Here is a 27,407-nt window from a genome sequence, read left to right as displayed (position 1 = left end):
ATCTGTGCATTATAGGTCATTTTTGTAAGCATAGAATCTTTTTTCTCAAATATATTTTTTAAAAGTTTAGAATCTTACAGATTTAGAATCTTACTAATGTTTTACATCCTACTTTTTTCTAAAAAGGATTTGATGTGACTAGATTCATTGATTTTGAACTTGAGGTTTTTGTTGATTATACTTGAAATTACTGTTCCAGGTTACACAGCAAGATGTTAAAAAAGAGAATCCTTTACAGTTCAAATTTAGAGCTAAATTCTTTCCTGAAGATGTTTCTGAGGAATTAATTCAAGAAATAACCCAGAGACTTTTCTTCTTGCAAGTCAAAGAAGCTATCTTAAATGATGAGATATATTGCCCTCCAGAAACTGCAGTCCTTTTGGCTTCCTATGCTGTCCAAGCAAAGTACGGAGATTATAACAAAGAGATTCACAAACCAGGCTACCTGGCTAACGATAGACTCCTACCACAGCGGTAAGTGAACATGCTTTTTATGTTATATTCTCTGAAATATTATGTTTCAGAAGTTTGTAAATAGAATTTCTTTAAAACTATTTTAATTTGCCAGCTGAATCAAAGAGTATAGTTTGAAAAATCATGACTCGGTAGCTACATAGATTTAAATAGTCTACAACTACCTAAACCTTCTCTCTCTTCTCTCTTCATTTCTATAAGATAAACAATACATGGAAATTTGGACATGGGGGAGAATGTGACTTACTGCTTGGTAAAAATTCTACACATGCAGATAGGTGCTTAATAAATCCTTTTGAGAGTAACTAGCAGCCTGTGTTTCCTCCATAGAATTAAAATTAAGATTCTGACTTTTAAAAAGGCATTTTAAACTAGTAGTCTAGTGTTCTGTTCTTATCTTCAGTATTACTGCTGCTTCTATAAGTATTTAAAGTAGCATGGCATAAGGAAAATCATTAGATAGGAAGCCTAGATTTTGAGAACTGAGTCTACTCTTTGCTAATTATCTCACTTTGGGTACAAAACCTAAAATCCCTGAGCCTTGGTGTCTGAATCTGCAAAATGGGGATAATCATTCTGCTCTGCCTACTGTCAGATGTATTGGTGACTGTGTTCTCCCATTCTGTGGGTTGTCTGTTTATTTTGTTGAAAGTTTCCTTTGCTGTGCAAAAACTTTTTAGTTTGATGAAGTCCCATTGTTTTTCTTTTGTTTCCCTTGCTTGGGGAGATATATCTGAAAAAAATTTCTATGTGTCGTGTCTGAGTTTTTGCTGCCTATGTTTTTCTCTGTGATTTTTATGTTCTCAGGTCTGACATTTAAGTCTTTGATCCATTTTGAATTTATTCTTGTTTGTGGTGTAAGAGGCTGGTTAGTTTCATTTTTGTGCATTTATCTGTCCAGTTTTCCCAGCACTATTTATTGACTAAACTATCTTTAGCCCATTGTATGTGCTTGCTTCCTCTCTCGAATATTAATTGACTCTGAAGGTGTGGGTTTATTTCTGGGCTTTCTGTTCTGGTCCATTGATCTATGTGTCTGTTTTTATGTTGGTACCAGGCTGTTTTAATAACTGTGGCCTTGTAGTATAGTTTGATATTAGGTAACATGATTCCTCCAACTTTGTTTTCTTTTTCAGGATCTGCTGTTGCTATGTGGGGCCTTTTGAGGTTCATAAATTTTTGAAATATTTGTTCTAGTTCTGTGAAATATATCATTGGAATCTTGATAGATATTGCATTGAAGCTATAGATTGCTTTGGGTAGTATGGACATTTTAATGATGTTATTTCATCCTGTCCATGAGCACGGTATGTGTTTCCATCTACTTGTTTCTTCAATTTCCTTCTTCAGTGTCTTATAATTTTCTGAGTATAGGTCTTTTACATTGTTGGGTAGGTTTATTCTTAGGTATTTTATTCTTTTTCAAGCAGTTGTGAATGGTATTGTTTTCTTAATTTCCCTTTCTGTTAGTTATTTACTGGCATATAAAAATGCAACTGATTCCTGAATATCAATTTTGTATCCTATTACTTTGCTGAATTTGTTTATCAGTTCTAGCAGTTCCTTGGTGGAATCTTTGGGGTTCTGTATGTACAGTATCATGTTATCTGCAAATAGAGACAGTCTTTACTTCTTTCCAATCTGGATGCCTTTTATTTCTTCTTGTCTAATTGGTGTGGCTAGAATTTCCAGTACTATGTTGAGTAAGAAAAGTGAAAGTGGACATCCCTGTCTTGTTGCTCATCTTAGGAGGAATTGTTGTAGTTTTTGCCCGTTGAGTATGATGCTGGCAGTGGGTTTGTCATATATGGCCTTTATTATGTTGAGCTATGCTCCCTCTATTCCCACTTGCTAAGAGTCTTTATCATAAGTGGGTGCTGGATTTTATCAAAAGCTTTCTCTGCATCTATTGATATAATCATGTGATTTTACCCTTCCTTTTGTTTATGTGGTGAATTACGTTTATTGATTTGTGAATGTAGTACCAACCTTGCATTCCTGAATAAATCCCACTTGATCATGGTGTAGGATCTTTTTGACCTATTTCTTTATTTGGCTTGCTAATTATCTGTTGAGGATTTTAGAATCTATGATCTTCAGTGATATTGGCCTATAATTTTCTTCCTTTGTAGTGTCTTTATCTAGTTTTGGAATTAGGACAATGCTGGCCTCATAAAATGAATTTGGGAGTCTTCTTTCCTTTTGGATTTTATGAAATAGTTAGAGGAGAGATGTTAGTTCTTCTCGGAATGTTTGGTGGAATTTACCTGTAAAGCCATCTGGTCAAGTACTGTGGTTTGTTGGCAGTTTTTTGATGACTGCTTCCATTTCATTAGATGTAATCTGTGTATTCAGATTCCCTGATTCTTCCTGATTTATTTTTTGGATGATTGTATGTTTCTAGAAATTTATCCATTTTGTCCAGGGTGTCCAGTTTGTGGCATATAGTTGTTCATAATACTTTCTCACTGTCCTTTGTATTTTTTGGCGTCAGTTGTTATTTCTCCTCTTTCATTTCTGATTTTATTTATTTGGATCCTTTCTCTTTTTTTTCTTGATGAATCTGGTTCAAGGTTTGTCAATCTTGTTTATCTTTTCAAAGAACCTGATCTTGGGTTCATTGAACTTTTGTATCATTTTTAAAGAATATTTCATTTCTGCGCTGATCTTAATTATTTCCTTCCTTCTATTCACATTGGGCTTTGTTTGTTCCTTTTCAAGTTCCTTTAACTGTGAAATTAGATGGTTTATTTGAGCTTTTTCATGATTTTGGAGATAGGCCTAAAATGCAATGAATTTCCCTCAGGATTGCTTTCCCTGTGTCTCACAGATTGTGGATTGTGTGTCCTTATTTTTATTTGTTTCAAGGTATTTTTCGATTTTCTCCTTAATCTTATTGTTGACCCATTCATTGTTTAATAACATGTTATTTAGTTTCCCTGTGTTTGTGTTTTTCAGTGTTCTTGTTGTGGATAATTTCTAGTTTTAGAGCATTGTGGTCAGAGAAGGTGCTTGATATGATTTCAGTCTTCTTAAATTTATTGAGACTCTTTTTGTGTCCTAGTATGTGGCCTATCCTAGGAAACATTCCACGTGCATTTGAAAAGTATGTATATTCTGGTGCTTTGGAGTGAAATGCTCTGAAGATAGTCAGTTAAATCCATTTGATCTAGTGTATCATTTAAGGCTGCTGTCTCCTTGCTGATTTTCTTCCTGGAAGATCTATCCATTGAAATCAGTGGGGTGTTAAAATCCTCAACTATGACTATATTTCTATCAATCTCTCCCTTTATGTTCATCAAGATTCGCTTTACATATTTAGGTGCTCCTGTGTTGGGTGCATAAATGTTTACTAGGGTTATATCCTCTTGTTGGATTGTTCCCTTTATCATTATGTAGTATCCTTCTTTGTCTCTTACTATAACCCTGGTTTTAAAGTCTATTTTGTTAAGTATAAGTACTGGTACTCCAGCTTTCTTATTTCTTTTCAGTTTTCATGAAATACCTTTTTTCAACCCTTTATTTTTAGTCTGTGTGTATCTTTTGATCTGAGATGGGTCTCTTGGAGGCAGCAAATATATGGATCTTGTTTTCTTATCCATTTAGGTACCCTCTGTCTTTTGATTGGAACATTTAAGCCTTTTACATTTAAAGTGATTATTGATAGATCATCTATCTATCTGTCTAGTGCCATTTTATTGTTAACTGTTTTCCTCTGGTGTTTTTTTTTTCCCTCCTTTTTCTTTTTTGTCGTCATCTTCTTAAAGCAAGCCCTATAACATTTGTTGCAGTATGGGTTTGGGGTTAACAAATTCTTTTAGCTTTTTCTTGTGTGGGAAGCTCCTTATTTCTCCTTAAATTTGAAATGATAGCCTTGCTGGGTAAAGTAGCCTTGGTTGTAGGTCCTTGTTTTTCATCACCTTGAATATTTCACACCACTCCCTTCTGTCAGGAAATGTTTCTGATAAGTAATCAGATGACAGTCCTATTGGTACTCTCTTGTAGGTAATTACCTGCTTTTCTCTTGGGGCTCTTAGGATTCTCTCCCTATCTTTAAGCCTTGTAATTTTAATTATGATGTATATTGGTGTAAGCCTCTTTGGGTCCAACTTGTTTGAGACTCTCTGAGCTTCATGGACTTGTGTGACTTTTTCCTTCACCAGATTATGGAAGTTGTTGGTTATTATTTCTTCAGATAGATTCTCAATCCCTTGCTCACTCTCTTCTCCTTCTTGTATTCCCATGATGCAGATGTTGTTACACTTTTTGTTATCCAAAATGTTTCTTAAGCTCTCCTCATTTTATTAAATTCTTTTTTCATTTTGCTTCTCTGCCTGTTTTTTTTTCTACCTTGTCTTCCAAAACACTGGTTCAGTCCTCTGCCTTATCTAACCTACTATTTATTCCTTCCAGTGTATTATTTATCTTAGATATTTCATTCTTTATATCTGACTGATACTTTTTGTGGTTTCTATGTCTTTTTAAATGCTATTGAGTATCCTTATAATCATTACTCTAAACTCTTTCTCTGATGAATTGCTTACTTCCATTTCATCTAGTTCTTCTAGAAAATTCTCTTGTTCTTTCATTTGGGGTCTATTTCTTTGTCTTCCCATTTTGGCTGTTTTGTATTTTCTTAGATGTTAACTAATCAGCCATTAAACTGATGAGCTGTTAATCTAATCAGTCTGTAATCAGCATTCAGGCTTAAGCTCCTCAGGGTGGTGCAGAATAATTCCTGGGGATGGGGGAGGTTGCCATTGCTTCCCCTCAGGCTGATGCCCTTCAGAGAGTAGTGCTCTGTCTAAGGGATATGGCTTCTGCAGTGTGGGGGAAGGCTCACTGTGTGGATCGTGGTGGCTGTTCCCTCAGTTCTCTTCCCAAAGCCACTGACCTCAGATTCTTCTCAAGTGTCTCTAGTTTACTCTGCCCACCCTTTGCTGGCACCCAAGATAAGTGGCTGCAAATGAAATTATGTGCTTTGGCCCTTTAAAAGGCTCTGTACGTCTCAGCAGTCTTTCCGTGGCCAACAGAACATCTACTGGTTTCCACAGCTGGATGTTATCTGGGTTCCTTTCTATCTCTGGTGCTGTAGGCTAGGGAGCCCAATGTGGGGTTTATACCCCACACTTCTCAGGGGGGATCATCCCTGCTGCTGAAATATTCCTCTGGCACTTCAGCTGCCCCCTTTGGAGCCCAGCCAACCTTCTCGCGTCTCCTCCGCACTCCTACCAGTCACATTGTGGTGAAGTGTTTTCTTCTGTCTGTCTTTGGTTATAAGGGTTCTGTCCAGCTAGTGTTGGTTATTCAAGATGATTTCTATATAACTTAGTTGTAAGTTCAGGTTGGTCATGACAGGAGGTGGGTGTAGCTTTCACTTACTCCTCTGCCTATCTTGGATGCTGGGTGGATGCTTTTAATTCTTATATTGAAAAACCCCGATAAGCAGTCTCTTCTCCCAAAGTAGAGTTTAGCTTTCTGGTGATCCAGATAATCAGCTACACCAGATAGTATCTTTCTTTAAAAAGAGCTTGATACACGTAAATTTTTATATTCCAGGTTTCTGGCTTGGGCATCTGGGTGGTTGGTAATACCTTCTTGCCAAGATGTGGGGGGAAAGAATACATTTTGCAGGAGGTAGATTTCAGTTTTGAACCTACTGAGTCTGAAGTGTTTGCAGTATAACCAAGAGAGAGTGCGAGTATTCATTTGTTGTTGTGGGTTCAGATCTTGGAGAGCAGTTTGAGCTCTGATACAGTTTGGGAGTAATTAGCAAATAGATGGGAATGAAACAGATGGACCTAAAAGTACACAGAGAGTAAGAAAAAGGCCTGGGATAGTAAAATACTTTACTTTTAAGTACAGAGGGAAAGGCTCCTGTAAAGTATATTGAGATTAATACAGGGGAGTGTTATATCATGGAAGACAAGGTAAAAGAATAAGGAGAGAATGGTCAGCAGTGTCAGGTAGTACAAAAGGTTGAATATGAGGCTACCTGATGTGTCTGTTGGGATTAACAATGAGATTGGAAGTGACCCTTAGAGCAGTTTCAGTAGAGTGTTGGGGATTGAAGTCAGATTGTGGTTGACCTTGGGCAGTGGATGTGATGTATGGAAATGGAGGATAGTGAATATGGACAGTTCTCAAAAAAAGTTTGCTGTTTAGGAGAAGAAAAAAACTAGGAATAGGGAAGCATGGGTTTATAGACATGTTCTGTAAGAGAAGGGAAATAATTGATTTTGAATTTCCTTTATTTACTTTACAAATTTTTGAGTACTCTTTCGGACTGACTGTGGGCATTTAGTGGTGAGCAGTACAGATGTGGTCTTTGCCCTCTGTAACACAAATAGGTAGAGACGATAACATACATGAGCAGAGAACAATAAATATGTCCCCTGCCATAAAGGATGGAGTGAAGATCCTAAGGAAGTGGAGAAAAAAGTCACTTAAAGGCCCAGATAGACTTAAAGTCAAGTTGGATGGATTGGCCTTAGGTGTAAAGAAGGGCTTTTTGGCTCTGGACCGAAGAAAAAGAGTGTAGGAAGTTTTGCATACCTGCAAATCAGTCATGCAAATTTAATAATACAAGTACATTATGCAAAATGCAAACAAATGATATTTGAAATACAGGATATAAAAAACTATAGCAGAAACCCTGGTGGCATCCAATTTAATTAACCCATACCTTCAGATTTAGTTAACCTCCTGATACAAGCAGTTGGCTGAATTGATTGTGCCTTCAAGGCTGATTGCATTCCTGCTGGTGAGCACAGGCTAAGAGCAAGAGGAACGATTAAAAACAAGAAAGATGTGGAAACTTCAGTGCTCTAAGGAAGAAGACAAAACTCCTTTCCCCAAAAACAAGGGCTTAAAAGAGGCTACAGAGAGAAAGGAGCAGTTTGTAATAAGAACATAATGGTCTCTCTGAAACTCCGTTAAGGAATCCACTCTAAAAAGTAACTTGTCCAAGGGAGGATTGCATCCTAAGATTTATTTTTATATTGCCAAGAAAATCCTGGGTTTCACGTAAAATTTTTATATAGCAAAACAATATTTTAACACAGCATCTTTTGCTATCAGTAAAGTAGGATCTGAGGATTCACCACTAAGGAAAATATTATATGACCCAAAGAGAATAGAAGTACATACTCTGTAGCATGCATAGTAGGTAAAGTATATGCATGTTGAATCTGCTGATTTGGTATTAAAATATTAGTAAAAGAAAATACAGTTTGTGTGTTTTTAAATTTGCATAAGAAACACTGGAAGATGCAAAAGAAACTAATGAAAAGTTATTTGGGGGGCATGGGTAGTGAAAAAAAGTATGACTTGTCACTTTTATATAAAGTATAACCAATAGAAAATAAACCTAAATTTAGCAGAAAAATACAGTAAAACAATTAAAACCTAAGAATTCTGACTTTCAATCTGTTCTGTGATTTTTCTATTAATAATGAGTCATTTTTCCCTTTTTGTCCAATATTTTACTCAAAACAGTTGAATTCTTATAAACTCTTTGTATAATAACTATTTTAAATGTATTATTTAAAATAATTTCAGGATCCTATTTTGAGATAATGGTAGATTCATGTCCAATTGTAAAATAATAGATAGATCTATGTACCTTCTCCCAGCCTTCTTTAATGGTAACATTTCACGTAACTTCAGTACAGTATCACAGTGAAAATATGACCATTGATACAATGCACCTACCTTATTTAGATGTATCAGTTCTGCATGCAGTTGTGTGTGTATGTGTGAATTTATTCTGTGCTGTTTTATTGTGTATAGATCTGTATGACAACTACCACAGTCAGGGTTGATTCTAGACTTTTAAAAGAATATTGATCTTCAATGAGAGAGACATTTTTATAGATTTTTTTTCCCCTTCTAGTGTTTTGGAACAACACAAATTGACAAAGGAGCAGTGGGAAGAAAGAATACAGAACTGGCATGAAGAACATAGAGGAATGCTAAGGTGTGTGGATGGCTTTCTTCGTATTTTCCTCAAATTAAAGTATTTTTATTTTATAACATTGATTATTACATCAGGTTACCCCTCCAAAGATCATTTGACTTATACAAATAAAACCCTACATTTTAATTCAAAGTATTTTTGTAATTTGTTTCATACGAGGTACTCTTACTTAAATATGTTACAATAAACTTTATTTCAACAGGGAAGATTCTATGATGGAATACCTGAAGATTGCACAAGATCTAGAAATGTATGGAGTCAACTATTTTGAAATAAAAAATAAGAAAGGAACTGAATTGTGGCTAGGTGTTGACGCTTTGGGTCTGAATATTTATGAGCATGATGACAAGTAAGTAAATAGTGAACCTAGTCACTAATCAGTTGGCTTGATTACCCTTATTGCTTTATTTTTCCAAATTAAAAGATTCGTGTATGCCACATAAGCTTTCAGATATCATATTTTCATTTTCTCAACATCCTGTGATTTCAGTTTACTTCTCAGTGTATTTATCAAAATGGGTGAATCCACTTTTATTTGAAGTATGCTTCCTGATCTCTTGTGAGTTATGTCTAGTAACTTAATTTAAATGTATTTCCTCAATAGGTGAAGAATAATTCCTTAAATGTTATGCCTGGCATACAGGTTGAAACTGAAATTAATATATGTAAGAAATCAGGAGCAGTGAGACAATGAAATTAAAATGTGTGATTTATTGTGTTTGTAACACTTTTTGGTTTGATATTTATACGAATTGTTTTGAATATTTTTGGACATTTGTAAAGCAGAATATTCCTGTATTAAAGACTGTGAACAGTGTAATTTTATTTTGAAATTGACCAGGTATTTTTATATTTAATATAAAGTACATCAGGCTCTTTCAGCACTTTTTAGGAATAATAGTTACAACTGCATTATAACTTGCTTTAATTTATTTACCATACCACATCAGCATCCAAGTCTGTGCCTATGGCACCTTCTCCAAAGGCATTTCTCTTCATTCTGGGTTGGCTCCAAATTTTTGGTTTCATTATTACAGGTATCTAATAAAACATACATTTCTAAGCATATATATACATGATGATTCCAAAAGACAGCATTTTACTTATTTTACTTTGATACATATTTTTTCATTTATATTACAAAGCAAGTCAAAATGCTATATTATTCAGAAGGGAAAATTTTTGAAAAGCAAAAATAACTTTAAGACTATTATAAACCAAATATTCTTTTTTTCTTTGAAAAGTTATTGAACTAATTTTTATTAGAGTATTTGTTATATATGTCGATAAAGATAAAGATGGGGAATATGAAAGGGGGTTAGCTCAGGACAGGAGGGAGGGACTAGGGATTGTGGGCAATGGGTTCTTTGGTCTTTTCTGTAATAGTTCAATTTCATTTCATATTGAGAATGTATTTATCTGTTACTTATATTTTTAAATTTAAAAAAAACACAAAATAGGGTACAACTTTAAAAGGTTAGTTAGGTTCTTTTACCAGCTCTTCTACTAATTACTTTCGTGACCCTGGTCAAGTTATTAACTCTGTGAAATTTGAAACTGCCAGACTCACCTCACAAGATTGTTGTGAGAATTGTATGAGGAAATTCTTTAGAATTTTTATAAGTAACATCTAAATGTAGTATATTACCTTAAAAATGTTACAGGCCGCCCTTTTCAGTAGGTAACTGTGACATATCTTGGTGGCCATTATAAAGGACAGCATGGTGCATGCATATTGAGTAAAAAATGTTTTTTGTAGAGAAAATTATTTGATGGACTGCAGTCAGTCTGCTTAAGAATTAAAAGGACTATAAATAGGTAGAAATTCATACTCTATTACCAGAATGCTGTCTAAATAGCTTTGGCCAATATAGGCGTCACAGTCATTTATGCTCTTGTTGGATAGCAGTGACACATTTGATGGGCAGTCCGAAACAGTGAAATATATGACAAGCAAAAACAAAATTACTTGTTCCAGTCTGATTTCCTAAATCTTTGTGTTTGGGGTGATAAATGGGAACAACGGTTTTATAGTCACAGAGTCAGAATTTCCATTCTGTTTATCCAAACACTTGTATATATGAGTGTTTAAAATTTTCTGTGGGAGATGTAAGTCACTTACCATAAAATTAAGCCTATTAAAGTATACTGAAAATGTAGTGTTTCTAGTATATTCATAAAGAATGCAAACATTTTAATATTAAACAGGAAGGAAATAATTTTTAGTGACAGGTTCATAATTCACATGAAAAGTTATAAAACCTGTCTTTTTTCCCCCTTCTTAAACATACTTAAACTTAATAGTTGTAGTAGCTTGAGTCTAGATAGAGCTTGTGCAAAGAAAGCCTAATAGGGAAATCAAGGTTTGTGACACATTTATGAAATTTTGGGGATAGTCTTTGTTTTATGTGATTTTAAAATTTATTTATTTATTTTTGGAGAGAGGGAAGGTAGGGAGAAAGAGAGGGAGAGAAACATCCATGTGTGAGAGAAACATAAACCTGCCCACCCCCAACTGGGAAACTGGCCCACAACCTAGGCTTGTGCCCTGATCAGGGATCAAAGCAGCAACCGTTTGGTTTGCAGGCCAGTGCTCCGTCCACAGAGCCACACCAGCCATGGGTGTTTTTTGTGATTTAATTGATCAGATTCTCCCTTAAAAGATAATGTCAACAGTATATTATGAGTAAGTTAATATATTTTGAAAATCTGGAACTCTGGTCATTCAACTAAATTGGCCCCAAAAAGTTGATACAAATTTTGTCCATTGTTTCATGCTTCTAACTACAGAAATGCTCTGTGTCTCTTATTTTTTTTAAGGTTAACACCTAAAATTGGTTTTCCCTGGAGCGAAATCAGAAATATTTCATTTAATGACAAAAAATTTGTTATAAAGCCAATCGACAAAAAGGCGCCTGTAAGTAAACTTTAAAAATGTTTTATGTATTTTAAATTTCTGCTACTTTACTATGGTATTACTTGAAGAATGACATTGTTCATTTATTGAATTGGTCCTGAGAAATATTCTTTTTCTATAGTTTAACTTTCCTAGTGATAAGATAATAAATGTTATTAAAAATATGAAGTTTCAATCTTACTACAACATGTAAATATTAGAATTTTATTTTAATTGAAACTTAAGGTATTAGGAAGTGATTGAAAATTATCACCATTCCTGAGGCAATTTTAAAAAGCTTGTTAGTGTCTAGAATGTAGCAAAGGGAGCTCTGTTCTGTATTCTCTGTATAGAGTTTTGAATCATGAATGTTGTATTTTTGTAACTTAAAGCATTAAATCTTTATATTGAAATAGATCCTTTGATTCATCTAGTGTCAAGCGTACTGTTGTATGCTGTTAGTTACTGAAAAGGCAAAAAGATGAGGAAAACAATTCTAGGTTTAAAAACTTGACAGCCTTGAACAAAGACCAATTTTGAGATAAATATGGCAAAAGGTAAAACAAACAAAAAACCCTCCTGATGTGGAGGAACAGATGCTAATAGTTACTTTGGAGAACAAAACATAATAAATGACATTTACTGTGTTGAGAGTATAAGATTATTAGCCTCCCCACAAAACTGGTGGAGAATGAAACGGTGAGGAAACAGTTATGTGCAAGTATGGTATACTCATCAGTCATTAGGAAATCTTATGATTTCTAAACTGTATGTAATGTGACATTAGAATTCATACCACACATTGAAATTTAGTACAGATGAATGTAAGAGAGACTACCCTTCAAGGAAGATTTTAAATTCAGAATACTTTATGTTTAGGATTTTGTTTTTTATGCACCTCGTCTGAGAATCAATAAGCGGATTTTGGCTTTATGTATGGGAAACCATGAACTGTACATGCGAAGAAGGAAGCCTGATACTATTGAAGTACAACAGATGAAGGCTCAGGCTAGAGAGGAGAAACATCAGAAGCAGTTGGAAAGGTATGGAATTTACAGCCTTTCATCCTTGATTGATAGAAGTAGGCTACTTAAAATTTAACAGTGATAGCCCTAGCCAGTGGGACTCATTTGGTTGGAGTGTCTTATAAACTGAAAGGTCGTGGGTTCAATTCCCACTTAGGACACATGCCTAGGTTGCGGGTTCGATCTCTATTTGGGGCGTGTGTGAGAGAGGAAACTGATCCGTGTTTCTCACATTGATCTTTCTTTCCCTGTCTAAAATCAGTAAGCACGTCCTCGGGTGAGGATAAAAATAAAAACATAAATAAAAATAAAATTTAAGAATGTACAGTTTCTCTAACGTACTCAGAATTTACAGTTTACACTATTCATTGTATTAAAATTGAATGACAGTATTATCACTATCCTTTATAAAATGAGTATGTATAGTTTTCAAGTTAGATATCTGACATATTTCTGAGTAAATAGCTTTTCATGATTTCATAGGTATGCTTTCCTTTTATTATGCTTGCATCTCACCGACAGACATTGGTTTGGATGTAGTATGAAATTTTCAAGTTTGTTTTGCGCGTGACTTTGGACAAGAATATGCTGAATGTTTTTCTTTGAAACAGTGCCATGGGCATTGAAACTCAAAAAGTCATTGTACAGAGCACAGTAACACCAGTTCTCCCTGACAACAACACTGATGTTTTTTGCCATCATTCACTTAGACTTTCAAAAAAAGATACTGTTAACTATATAAAATTGAGGAGAACCAAGATGGCGGCGTAGGTAGGCACACTGCGCCTCCTCGCACAACCAGAACTGACAGAGAATCGAACAGCAAGGAAGTCCGACACCAAGGAAATAAAAAAGAAACATTCATCCAGACCGGTAGGAGGGGCGGAGACGGGCACCGGGGTGGAGAGGACTCGTGTTACCACTGCCAACCGATACGGGCGGAATGTGGGACAAACGGGGCAGGTAGTCTGACCACTAGCAGACCCTGCGGCCCCATATTCGCGCAGATAAACCGAGAGGGCCAGACTCAGAGTGGCGGAGAACGGGGCAGGCAGAGCAGCGGGTAGCACCCCGCGGCCCCACATTAACGCACAGATAAACTGGACAAACTGGTTGTGGGGAGCAAAGCAGACCTCACAACCTAGGGCTCCAGCGCGGGGAAATAAAGCCTCAAACCTCAAAAATGCCCGTGGGGGTTGGGGCGGCAGCAGGAGAGACTCCCAGCCTCACAGGAGAGGTCGTTGGAGAGACCCACAGGGGCCTAGAGTGTGCACAAGTTCACCCACTCAGGAACCAGCACCAGAGGGGCCCAGTTTGATTGTGGGTAGCGGAGTGAAAGACTGAAATCCAGGGGAGGGTGAAGCGGGCTCTATTGCTCCCTCTCGGCCCCCCCCCACTTACAGCATCACAGCTCAACTACCAGCCTTACCCCGCACCGGTGAACACCTAAGGCTCCGCCCCTTAAAGTAACAGACACGCCAAGACAAAAAAAAATATGGCCCAAATGACAGAACACTTCAAAGCTCCAGAAAAAATACAACTAAGCGAGGAAGAGATAGCCAACCTATCGGATGCACAGTTCAAAACACTGGTTATCAAGGTGCTCACAGAATTGGTTGAATCTGTTCGAAAACCAGATGAAAAAATGAAGCCTATGCTAACAGAAACAAAGGAAGATGTACAGGGAACCAATAGTGATGTGAAGGAAACTGGGACTCAAATCAATGGTGTGGACCAGAAGGAAGAAAGAAACATCCAACCAGAAAAGAATGAAGAAACAAGAATTCAGAAAGATGAGGAGAGGCTTAGGAACCTCCAGGACATCTTGAAACGTTCCAACATCCGAATTATAGGGGTGCCAGAAGGAGAAGAGGAAGAACAAAAAATTGAAAACCTATTTGAACAAATAATGGAGGAGAACTTCCCTGATCTGGCAAAGGAAATAGACTTCCAGGAAGTCCAGGAAGCTCAGAGAGTCCCAAAGAAGCTGGACCCAAGGAGGAACGCACCAAGGCACATCATCATTACATTACCCAAGATGAAACAGAAGGAGAGAATTTTAGAAGCTGCAAGAGAAAAGGACACAGTTACCTACAAAGGAGTTCCCATAAGACTGTCAGCTGATTTCTCCAAAGAGACCTTACAGGCAAGAAGGGGCTGGCAAGAAGTATTCCAAGTCATGAAAGGCAAGGACCTACATCCAAGATTACTGTATCCAGCAAAGCTATCATTTAGAATGGAAGGGAAGATAAAGTGCTTCTCAGATAAGGTCAAGTTAAAGAAGTTCATCATCACCAAGCCCTTATTATATGAAATGTTAAAGGGAGTTACCTAAGAAAAAGAAGATAAAAAAATATGAACAGTAAAAATGACAGCAAACTCACAGTTATTAACGACCACACCTAAAACAAAAACAAGAGCAAATTAGGCAAACAACTAGAACAGGAACAGAACCATAGAGATGGAGAGCACATGGAGGGTTGTCAATAGGGGAGTAGGAGGGGGAGGGGGGGAGGTACAGAGAATAAGTAGCATAGATGATAGGTGGAAAATATACAGGGGGAGGGTAAGAATAGTGTAGGAAATGTAGAAGCCAAAGAACTTATAAGTATGACCCATGGACATGAACTATAGGGGGGGAATGTGGGAGGGAGGGTGTGGGCAGGATGGAGTGGAGTGGGGGGGGGGAATGGGACAACTGTAATTGCATAATCAATAAATATATTTAAAAAATAATAAAATAAAATAAAATCCCCCCCCCAAAAAAAACCTATATAAAATTGAGAGTTTTTGAAGTGGAAAGATTGGTTAAAATTCTTGTCAGCTCTGGAATCAGATTACTGGGTTGGGCAACAAAATCCTCAAATCTGATACTAGATTAATTTAAACTTTGTGCTTTATTTGAAAAAATTTAGACACCAAACTGCAGTTAACCTTTATTGAAGAAATCTTTGTAGAGTAGCATGATAATTTAAGAAATAGAATAGCTCCTACAGAAAACAATATTGAGGAGCCCTAAATATATGTAAATTTATATATTTCAAACATATTGGAAATTATATAATTTGAATCTAATAAATAGGCCCTCTGCTAAATACAATTTTGCTACCTCTGCTTTTAGTTTTTGTATTTAATGACGTATTTTTTCTTAAATGTTCTGTGTAATTCAGGTCTTTTATTAATTCAGATTGCTTCCCTCAATTTATCTGCCTTAGAAAAGTTTACTGTATTACAAAACATTTTTTATATAGGCATGAAACATCCCAGTAATTCCTAACCCACCATTAAAGATACTAAGTTGGTTTGTTGCTTTGACTGGGCTCTGTCATTTTTTACTGCTCTCATGTGGCTTAGGATCACATTGCGGTTCTAGTATTGTATGGTTTTAAAAATAGTTCTTTACTGGGCTTTACTTTCTATATATTCAGAAATTATAGTCAGCCTTTGTAGGTCATGAGTCTGGGACCCTCACGGATACCCAAGTCCTTTATATAAAATGGTGTAGTATTTGCATGTGACCTCTGTATATCCTCCCCTATACTTTAAACCATCTCTAGATTACTTATAATACCTAATACAATGTAAATGCTGTGTAAATGTTGTAATACTGTATTGTTTAAGGGAACAATTACCAAAAACAGTCTGTACATTTTCAGCACAGACAGAACCAGTATAGGCCTACCTACACAATGCACATCAGCAACAACATAACTATTTTTCAAATATTTTAATTCACAGTTGTTTAAATCCATGGATGAGGAACCCACAGATACAGAGACCTGACTCTATTTTCAAATCCTCATCACTCAGTAATGTCCTAACTGTTCTGCTTGTTTATAATGTTGATATGTTACTTATATTCTTAAATGTATTTGTCTCCATGTTCTTTATTTCTCAAGCATAGAGAGGCGTGCTATGTGGTTTTTAGTATATGTAGTATCATTAACAAGTACCATTTGGTGGTGGTGCTGTATTTTAGTTACTTTAAGGCCTAGATGAAAATGGAAGACTTCTAAGTATTTTTTTCACAACAATAAGAATCCTGTGGTTCCTATCTTAGATAAATGTTATATATAGCCTTTCATTAGCAAGCATTGTCTACTGCAGGAATTCAGTAACTTTTATTCATTTGAATGCCTAGAGGATGTTTTATGTAGCAACATAGGGATTTGGCAGGTGTCAGAAATGGCATGCCAAGTCTTCATTTATTCCCTGCTTTACAGGTCAGAGAGAGAGAAATGACAGCTGTGTATGTGGAAATAGTTTTAGTCAAGGCCATTGGCAAAGCAGCCAGCAGACATACTTGGGGGAATGCTCAGAGGTATGCTGCCTGTGCTGCTGGACTCTCTTGGGCAACAACAGTAGTTGGGAAGGCGCAGCAACTAGGTGGTTGCCTCTAGGTTGCAACTAGGGGAAGCCTCTTCCCTTACAATACCTCAGTATACATGATCTTATTCTTTCCTCATAACTCTTACAACTTTGGGTTTTTTTCACAGTGAAAATGGTGTTATATATTAGTTATATATAACCTAGTACCATGGGTTATTGATCTCTCTAGTCTGTGCTCTGAAGTTATTTGCATCCATATTGATGCTGGTTTATTCTATAATTCTGAACATTTTTCGTATGGCTAAAATTGTTACCAAATTTAAAAACTAAGAGCCTCAAGTTTACAATTCAAATTCAGATGCTCACGCCCCATTTGTAGGTTAGCTATGGGATGTTTTGTGTCATGGGTGGCTGCCTGTATCAATAGGACACAGCTGGTGTCATACAAAGAACATAGGCTTTGGAACTAGATAAATCTGGGTTTCAATCCTCTTCTAATACTTGTTGAAAAAAACTTCTGAGCCACTGTCCTCTTACCCTTAATATGAAAATAATAGTCCCACCTTTAAGGGTTTTTGTGAGAAATTTTGACAGAGGTATATAAACATTTAATAAATAGTAGCTATTATAATCTTAATATTATTAATATGTAGTCTGAATAGAAGTTATACATACTAGTTTTTTTATCTTAAGAAAAATGTAATTGGGTCCATATGATAGTCTTTAGAAAGTAAGGTATTCTAAACTTTTTTTGTTTTGTTTTGTTTTTGTGCCCTGACTGGTGTAGCCCAGTAGATTGAGAGTGGGCTACGAACCAAAGGGTTGCCGATTCGATTCCCAGTCAGGGCACATGCCTGGGTTGCGGGCCAGGTCCCCAGTGGGGGCCAAGTGAGAGGCAACCACACGTTGATATTTCTCTCCTCTCTTTTTCCCTCCCTTTCCCTCTCTAAAAAGAAATAAAATCTTTAAAAAAATTTTTTGGTATGTTAATAGAGAGAATTGATAGCTTACTAATGTTATTTGCATTCTTGAAATAGCACAAGTTGATCAAATGAGTGTTTCCAAACTCAAACTCTAAACAAAAATATTTACATCTATGGTTTAGATTTACATCATTATACAAGAAGCCTCATGGGGAAAGTGGGAGTTTACTAGAGCTTTAAAGTTAGAAATAGGCTTGAGAGTTAGAGAGGGGGAAGATATTTTCAGAAGAGGAAGCCAATATAAGTAAACATGTAGAGATAAGAATATTCATGGCTTGCCTAGGGGCCATTGAATATACCAGGTTGGTCCTCACAATTGAACATTGTTTAGGGAAGAAGCAGGCTCTTCAGTTTCATGAGGGAGGTAAGACCAACCTGTGGAACTAGGTATAACTAACAGATGTGGTGAGCCAAAGGCATTTGTTTTCATTGAACAGAGTGTTAGTTGGTGATGGCTGTAGTCACTGGAGATTTCTTATAAGATAGGAGACGTAGGCTTCATAAGAGTGCAGCAGAGTACTGTGTATATTGTTTTAAGTATTATAATCAAGTATCTGCTGTTCATTTATTCCATTGTTTGGTACAAAGGCTAATTCCCTGCTCCCACCCCCCAACTTGCTTGTGGCCAAGTTACCTTCAGTCTTTTTTCCTGTTTCCATATCTCCTTGCTTCCATCCTTGAGGAAGAACAAATGAAATGTCAATAGGGAAAGACTAAATGAAACCAACACCCATCTCCAGAAGGGGCCATAAGTGTGCCAGAGCTGGACCTGACAGCTTCTGAGCTAATGGATATTATTGTAGCTGTTAGGTCTTGTGATCTGGTTTGTGGTGTGAGTCTCAGGGCCTCAGGGGAAGGCAGGAAGGTAACTGTCTTAGGGAACTGTAACAGCACGGAATGTGATTGAGCAGAGGCTGGGGAGGCTAATCAACATGCTGGGACTGCTGGCAGCCTAGCATGGAAAAGAGTAGCCCTTGGCCATACTAGCAAGTACTTGAAAAGTACTGTGCTTTGCTTTCAGAGACAGCCTGCATTTTTAGCTTCCTAAAGAATACAGAAAAGGCAGCAACCTCTGTGGGGGCCACCAGGCCCTTTTTATGCTTAAAGAAATTGGGAAACTTACTTATTTAAGCTTCTGTGACACTCTTATCTTCTAGAGGGATGAGGTCTCACAAGTCCTTAAACATCTTTGTCTGCACATCCTTGTGTATACCCTATAGATCAAAATAGGATAGGGAGAAGGGGGTGAATGTACTGCAGAGTGAGGCCAAGTCTGGAGGGGTTGGGAGGTTAGTGGTTGACTCTTCCTTTTGCTGTTGAAAAAGTACCTTGTAGGAGCTGGAACATAGATGCAATTCTCCTTGAATGAATGAGCTTCAGGCCCTAGAATCTTACATGCTGTGAGGATTCATTAAACTAGTTGGAGAGATGTAGTGATTCCTAAGCTTCATGTTTGGTTTGGCGCATAGGAGATCACCATCAGTTACCTGTCTTACCTCTTGCTGACTCGTCACAGTGTCATAATTCTGTTTGTCCCAAGATGGATTAACTTTCTGTACTGGGGGAAGATAGGTACCTAGGAATTCAGGAATTTTTAAATTTGGGGTTTATAGAGTAAGGAAAATAACTTCGATGAAACTTCGCTGAAGAATTTATCAGAGACTGGAGGTTGTGAAACTACATGACTGTGCCCAGCTGGCATTTAGAATTGACACTAGATGGCAGTGATGTCTTTTTGGAGGTATTTAGACATATTCAGATAAGTTTCAGAAATGAAATATAATTCTTTTTTTTAACTAAAAACGTATTCCCATTAAGATGATAGCAATATTGAGTATTGATTAAACTTACTAAGTAGGTAATATTTCTGATGATTAACACAGTGTCCCATCTAATTCTTATTTATGTTTGTACTTCTGGCCTTCAACACAGAGTCAGACACGTGGTAGGCTCTTGTTTGATGGATGCATTTGGCTATATTTAAAAGAAACAGTCTCATTGGGCGCATGGCAGATGCAGCTAAATGATGGAGGCAGTTTTCCACCTAGCTCTCATGGTGATTTTTTTAAACAAAATTAGATAGATAATGCTGTTTATCTGTCATGCTAATGGAATTGTCAAAGGAAATATAACTGATTTGTCATCTTGTATCTAAACATAAACTGGTTCTACCTTAGAAATTAAACTTGCATTAATTTATTGCTAATTATTACAAATTGTTGCCCTCCCAGGATATTTTACTGTTTAAAATAAAACAGCCTTGTTTGCTCCCTTTCAGCTCCTGATAAGCTAAAGTCATTTTCTTGGGTATGTATGACAACTGTGCAATTAACTCCTTTTTTGCTGACTTCCAATTGTGAAAGGTCATTGAGTATGCAAGTGATAAATCTTTTTTCCCCTCCACACAAGTCTGCATTTTATTTTTCTTTTATTATTTTTAAAGATTTTATTTATTTTTAGACAGTGGGGAAGGAAGAGAGAAAGAGAGGGATAGAAAACATCAATGTGCGGTTACCTCTCATGCACCCTCCACTGGGGACCTGGCCCACAGTCCAGGCATGTGCTCTGACTGGGAATCAAACCAGCGACCCCATGGTTCGAAGGCCTGCGCTCAATCCAATGAGCTACATCAGCCAGGGCTGCATTTTAAAATATACTTTGCATACAAGAGATACATTTAACAGTTTTACTTTCCTAACAGTTTTTAAAATATGTCCTTTAAGGTTCTTTCTAAAATGGGTAAGTTTTTAATGTTTTTAAAATAGTGTTTGACTATATTTATTGTGACCCCACAATTAGAAACACATTGTAATCTAGTATATGTGTATGTAACAGGGTACGTCTGTATTTTCAGCTAAGATTTTTTAACACAGATGGATATAATGAAGACATAATATTTATCCTGTAGTTTCTTCTTAGTTGATTTTTCTAGTTACTAATTTGTAACAAAACAATTGCGATTCCTTTTAAGGGCACAGTTAGAGAATGAAAAGAAGAAAAGAGAAATAGCAGAAAAGGAAAAGGAAAGAATAGAACGGGAAAAGGAAGAACTAATGGAACGTCTAAGGCAAATTGAAGAACAGACACTGAAAGCCCAGAAAGGTAAGTTTCTTTTTGACATTGGATTCAAAATCGTTGCTCTGCAAAAAAGAAAAAGGACTTGTGGACATGGACAACAATGTGATGATTGCTGGGGAGAGAGGTATAAGGGGACTAAATGGTAATGGGAAAAATACAATAAGAACACAATAAAAATACAAAGATTAAAAAATTAATAATAATAAAATAAAAGCAATAAAACTACTGGAAAAAAGATTAAATTAAAAAAGTTAAAAAAATCATTGCTCTGTTGTCAAGTAGTAGTATTTCCTTAACTACTATTAAAACTTACTTGTCTTACAAAGAATAATTACATTTAATTGCTAAATTAAACTTAGTGGACTTACATGATAAATGTGTTTAAAACACATTCAATTATACAATGCTTATGTGTTCTTTCTCTTTCTTTAGTTACTTCAAGTATTTTCATGTGTACTCTTATTCTATATTGTAAATGACTATGTTAATTTATTTCTCTTGTTTGCGTTTCCATAAACAACACATTTTTAATGCTTTCTGGCATATAAACAAAAGCATTTATGCAGTGCTTTATGGATATTTAAGTACCTTAAAGCATGTATATAACTTAAGGCATTTTCAAGCTATTCTGACTATACAGACTCTTCTGGACTTAATCTCTAAGTTTGATTTCAGTATATTAAAAACTATACAACATAGAGAAATGTTGCGAAGAATCTACTTCCTAAGCAGTGTGTAACCAAAATGCTACAGTGTATAAAAAAGGATACATTAGATTTGGAGAGAGTGCTTTATATCAAATAACTCCAGGATATATTACTTTCCAACATCAAATAGTGGGAGAACAAAAGGAAAAAGGTATTGAACAAATAAGATGTTTGCCTCCTTCCTAAGCAGTAGTATCTCGGGGCTAACATGAAGTCTATTATTTATAAAACTAGAATTAATACTTGCTTTCTTGACAACTAGTAGAACCAGCCATTAGTTCTGTTGGAAATAGAATAAGTTTATTACTCTATGTAAGGTTTATTAAATAATAACCTCATACAGGTTTGTTTTCATTCCTAATACCAGCCTCCTTTGTAGGGAGATGCTCTGGAGCAGTGGATAGAGTAATTTGTAATTGGGTGTGTAGGGAAGGGAGTCACAAAGATTGCTATAAATCCACAAAGATATAGCAAGTGGTTGATCGTTTTAATTCTAAGAGGATTAGAAAAAATAATTTCTAAGGGAAGAAACAAAAAACCCGGGTTTTATTCTCACTCATTTAAGAACATCACTTCTCAGAGCTAGAAAAGACCTAGAAACTATTTAGTTCAAAGCTAAGAGGTAACAAAGAGACTTGTTCTCAGGCCCCAATACAAGGGCAGAACTTATTTTCTGAATTCCAGCTTGATGTTATTTCTGCCACTTTAGATGCCTTTGTCATTAGTTAAAGTGGACATTCATGAAATGCCTGTTTTGTGCTGCATTTTAGGAATACAAATATATAGCATGCTGGGAGTGAAGTCCGTGGTGGCAGAAATATTAATAAAGTGAGGTAATATGTACTAAGTGCCATGTGAATAGTATAAGCAATACTTTTAGAGGTAGAATGCTGTAAAAGGAGAAAGAAATCCTGGAATGTACTAAAGTTTGTTTTTTTTTTTTTTAAGTTTAAATTTATGATGTTAAAGATTTTAATATAATAAAGTTTGATTTTAAAGAAGAAATTGAATGACAGAACTTTTTCATTTATATACTACCATTTCTGAGAGAATAGCTACTTACTAAATCTTTTAATCTCATTTATTTAGGATGTCTAGTAAGCATATTAATAATTTACACACAGGTTACTCAAGTAAAGAAGTACTAAAGAATATAAGGAAGTTAGAACATAAGAAAGAACATAGAACATCCATATCAAAACAATTTGAAATCAGTCATCGTTAGAAAAAGGACATCTAATCTTTTTCCTAGTAAAAAGCTTTTTTCCAGGCCGTCCTAAAATCTGTATGATTGTCTTGCAAATTATGCTAAATTCTCATTCAAATGCAGTAACTCTGGCTATACCTAAGTCATGATATTTAGTAGATGAACCTATAATTTTTTTGTTTGAGAAGAAACTTTTCTATATTTTATTATTGTCATTTTATTATTTTTTTAATTTTTATTGAAGTAGTTATAATTTGAAATGAGTCACAAATCACTTAATAAAACTGTTCTTCCATTTTACATTTCTATAATGTATCAATGTTAATTATCTTCCTTTATCATTTTTTTAAACCATCCTTAAGTTAAATTGATGGCTGTATTTGAATACAGCCAGACTTGCATTCAGTTACTGTTCCAACAAATAACAAAGTGAATTCACACCTTCAAAGACACAAACCACAGGAAAGAGTTGGGGGTGTAGTGATTTCATTCTGGATACTTGTTAGACAGTGTGCACTACGTACTGTTCTTAACAGAGAATACAGATCATTTTATATAGTTTTAAGTGCAGTGAAGGAAGTAAGCATGTGGATGTGATCAAAGTAGTACTTAATGTGAGTAGCAGGAGTTTGTCCACTTCTGGTTTACATTGTTTACAAATAGGAGCTAAGCTTTATTTCTGTCATTAACTTAGAATATGACCATAAGCAAGTTATTTTAACCTGTCAATTATCTAATGTTCCTAATTTCTAAAGTAGAAGTAAATAATCCCTAACTTAGTTTTCTGAGATTTTCTGAAATTTATAGTTACATTAAAAATGGTTTTTCATTGAAGGATAGCATAGATATATTAATGTGCATACCTCTTAGGTATAAGGCTTTATGAATTTTTACAAAGCAAATTTATTTTTGTAACTACCCAGAACTAGGTACAGAACATTACCTGTACTCAGGGATCCTTCCATGTGTCCCTTCCCAGTCATTTTTTTCACTCCAAATGTGACATATCATTCTAATTTTATGTCATCATAGAGTTTAATCTTATTTATTTATAGTAGCTTTGTTGAGATATAATTCATATACCACAAAACCATTTAAAATGTACAATTTAATGGTTTTTAGTGTATTCCTTGAGTTGTGTAACCATCAGCACAATTTTAGAACAATTTTATGGTTTCCCCAAATAAATTCCATATCCATTTGCAGTCATTCCCATTACTTCCCAATCCTCTCTCCCCCAGCCCTATGCAGCCTTTTATTTCTATAGACTCACATGTTCTGGACATTTCATATTAATGGAATCATGCAAAATGTGGTCTTTTGTGTCTTGTCACTGTCTGTCACTGAATATAATGTTTGCGAGGATCATCCACATTGTAGCGTGTATTCTCAAGCACTTTTTTGTTGCTGAGTAATATTTCATTGTATGAATAATATTACATTTTACTTACTCATCAATTTTTGGATGTTTAGGTTGTTTCCACTGTTTGGCTCTTGTGAACATGCGGATATGAACATTTGTGTACTGGTTATTGTGTTTTCATATGCATTAATTTCTTTTGGGTGTAAACTTGGGTGTGGAATTGCTGGGTCATACGGTAACTCTGTGTGTAACTTTTTGAGGAAGTGCCAAACTGGTTTCTAACACTACTGTACCATTATACATTCCCACCAGCAAGGTATGGTTTCTGCACATCCTTACCAACACTTGTTAATGTTTGTCTTTTGGATTATAATCATTCTAATGGGTATGAAGTAGTTTTCATTTGCATTTTCCTAATGGTTAATAGTGTTGAGCATCTTTCCAAGTGTTTATTGGCCATTTATATATCTTCTGGGAAAAATGTATTTTCAGATGTCATGCCCATTTTTCAGTTTCGTCATTTGTCCTTTTGTTGTTGAGGTGTAAGAATGTTTTATATATCTGGATACAAGTCCTTTCTCAGACATCAGATATATATGATCTCCAAATATTTTCTCTCATTCCAACGGTTGTATTTTTTACTTTGTTGATGGTGTTCTTTGAAGCTCAATGGTTTTAAATTTGGATGGACTCCAATTTATTTCTTGTTTTGTTGCTTGTGTTTTTGATGTAGTGCCTCAGAATAGTCTTGTCTGTTTTTGCACTACATATAAGTGAATTCTGCACTCTTATATTTGGCTTTTGTATGTTTTTGGCTTGAACTTAAGCGTATACGTATAGTTTGTTCTTTTACATTGTTGTGAAATATTCTATTGCATATATATACCATTATCCATTCTACTGGTGGTAATTATTGGGGATATTTTCAGTTTGGGGTTTTTGTAAAATAAGGTGGCCGTAAGCACATATGTATTAATTTTGGGGAGACATACCCTGGGAGTGGAATTGCTGGATAACAGCTATACTCAGCTATAGCAGGTACTGTCACCATTGTTTCAAAGTGATTGTATCAATTTTTATTCCTACCACTAGTGAATGAAAGTTCACATGCTCTGTATCATCACCATTACTTCCACCACTTGTTATCATCAGGGTTTCTTTGTCGTTTTGTTTGTTTAGGCATTCTAGTGAGCACAGTGAGTACAGCGCATTGTCTTGTGTGACTGATGATTTTCAGCACCTTTGCAAATGCTTTTAATTATATGTAATGTGTCCTTTCACAACGTTTGCTCATTTAAAAAAATGGATTTTCTTCCTTTTCACATTGATCTGTAGGAGTTCTTTGCATGTGTTGTAAAATATCTTCTCTCTATGGTTTGTTTACCTTTTTACTTTCTTAAAGGTGTCTTTTAATGAAGAGTTTTAAATTTTAAGTTTCATTTATTACACTCTTTTCATTACGGTTGTGAATATGTTATTCTGAACTACTTTCTAAAAGCTTTGTTTTGCCTTTCTTTGTAAAGGTCACGGGTTTTTCCCAATATGTATTTCCAACTGACCCAGACTTTTCCCCATTGTACTACAGCATCACCCTTGTCCAAATTCGAAAGACTATATGTATGGGTCTGTTTGTAGACTCTGTTTTGTTCCACTTACCTATTTGTATATTCTGTTGCTAATGCTACACTGTTCAATTACCGGTTGTGTCTAGAAAGATTAGTAACTGACATCTCATAAATGAATAATAGGTGTACAACAAAATATATGCAGTAAGTGCCCAGTGATTGTGAAAAACAAGATAACATTTGGGCTTACAGATTACTTGGATTTTACGTTAGCTACTATAGGATTGATTATTGTTGCACATTGCATGCTTTCATAAATTATGAGCCTGAAGTTGAAAAAAGGAAAATAGTTGAAAAAGGTATTGTAGGGAGCCATTTAGTTCATAACAGGACAAGCTAAATCTGCAGAAGAATTTAATATCTGCCAGTACTGGACTCATCCATTTGAGTCAGCAGTTCAGATATTCTGCATATTTTGCAGCATGTACCCTCTTCTATTGTATTGCAGGTGATGTATTTTCTGGATCCTTCTGGGTTGGCAGGTTTCTCTTTTTGTTTGCTTGCATTAATTATGCTTTTCCTCTCATCTTCCATAGCCTCCCATTATATTTATCTGTAATCATCTTCTGAACAGAGAGCTTCTGAAGTAGTTCTGGAAATGGGAAGTCCAAGAGAGGAAGATCAGTTAGGATATATTTGCTGCAAACTTCTGTGGGCTGAAGATGTCATAACAGTTTCTGAATGCAGCTTTTTTGTTGGGTCCCCCTACCTCCCAAGTCTGGCCTTTACAGGTGTTACTACTTCTTTAACCTTTCCTCCTCGGGCACAGGAGGAGTTCTCGTGCTCTTTATACTTGTAGTTTTGTGTATTATTTGGTGGTTATAAATGTTTTACCCTTTTTTTTGAGGGGAGGGGTTCAGTGCATGATTCCAGTGTCTCACTGTTTTGCTAAAATAAAATTAATAGTGTATCTGGGTCTCTGTCAAAGACCTCATGAATTTTTAGAAGATGTTTCTCTGTGGAGGGTCTTTGGATTATGGACCTAAATGTTGGAGGTAAAATGAAGGTAAAGATTGATAGGTTGAACTTTCATAATTATAAAGGGGACTCTGGCCCTCCGGTACTTTGCAGAGGATTTGTAAGATGCCTGAAGATCAGTTTCTGCATTATTGTCAGTGTTCCTCTGGACTTTGATTTTTCTGTCATGATTTGCTTATTTCCCAGCTCTCCTAGATAAGTAGTCATCATAATTATTTTAACATCCTTATTTGCTAACTTCACTATAATCCATTGTAATAGTGGATAATCTCTGGGTCTAGTCTATAGTCTATGTTTTGGTGGCTGGTTAGAGGGGGGTCATTTGGTCCCGTCGCCTGGTAATTTTGGTTGAATGCCTAACGTATGTGAAAAGTTTTAGATACTCTGGGCGATGTTGTTTTCCTTTAGAGAGGATTTAATTTTGTTTTGACTGGCAGAATGTGTACATATCATCTTGATAGAGTTGAACTGGGTTTCATGCTTTGTTAGTTGGTTTCTCTCTGGTTTTCATTCTCTGGTAGTCTGTAGCCCCTTGGGTGTGTCATCTGAAAGACTGTGAGGGCCCTTCTGTCTTAGAGGGCCCTGAACTCCAGCCTTTGCCTCCCCAGTTGCCAGAGTGACAACCTTCTGCTCAGCTGTTCAGCCCCTTCCAGTGGCTTCTTCCTTGTTTACTAGTGTCTAACCCTGCATGGGGTTAGACTAACCCCATGCAGGGGTTTACTAGGGGTAAACTAGTAAAATGGGTACATTTTAGGAGCTGGCAA

The 27,407-nt window shown here is 35.9% G+C and overlaps 1 protein-coding gene across 2 annotated transcripts in view; it reads left to right on the top strand.

Moving 5' to 3' along the window:
- RDX (radixin) overlaps positions 1-27,407 on the top strand; it is a 103,363-nt gene that overhangs the window by 35,714 nt on the left and 40,242 nt on the right. For both annotated transcript variants that reach the window (XM_024570728.4, XM_024570727.4), the window contains exons 5-10: positions 200-474; positions 8,369-8,452; positions 8,655-8,801; positions 11,273-11,369; positions 12,228-12,391; positions 20,657-20,787. In XM_024570728.4, coding sequence (XP_024426496.1) covers positions 200-474; positions 8,369-8,452; positions 8,655-8,801; positions 11,273-11,369; positions 12,228-12,391; positions 20,657-20,787 — 898 coding nt within the window. The remainder of the gene's footprint in view (positions 1-199; positions 475-8,368; positions 8,453-8,654; positions 8,802-11,272; positions 11,370-12,227; positions 12,392-20,656; positions 20,788-27,407) is intronic.

Source organism: Desmodus rotundus, chromosome 5, assembly GCF_022682495.2.
Source record: "Desmodus rotundus isolate HL8 chromosome 5, HLdesRot8A.1, whole genome shotgun sequence".
Lineage (NCBI taxonomy): Eukaryota > Metazoa > Chordata > Mammalia > Chiroptera > Phyllostomidae > Desmodus > Desmodus rotundus.
The sequence above is the reverse complement of the archived record's forward strand: the minus strand, read 5'-3'. Positions and strand labels throughout refer to the sequence as shown.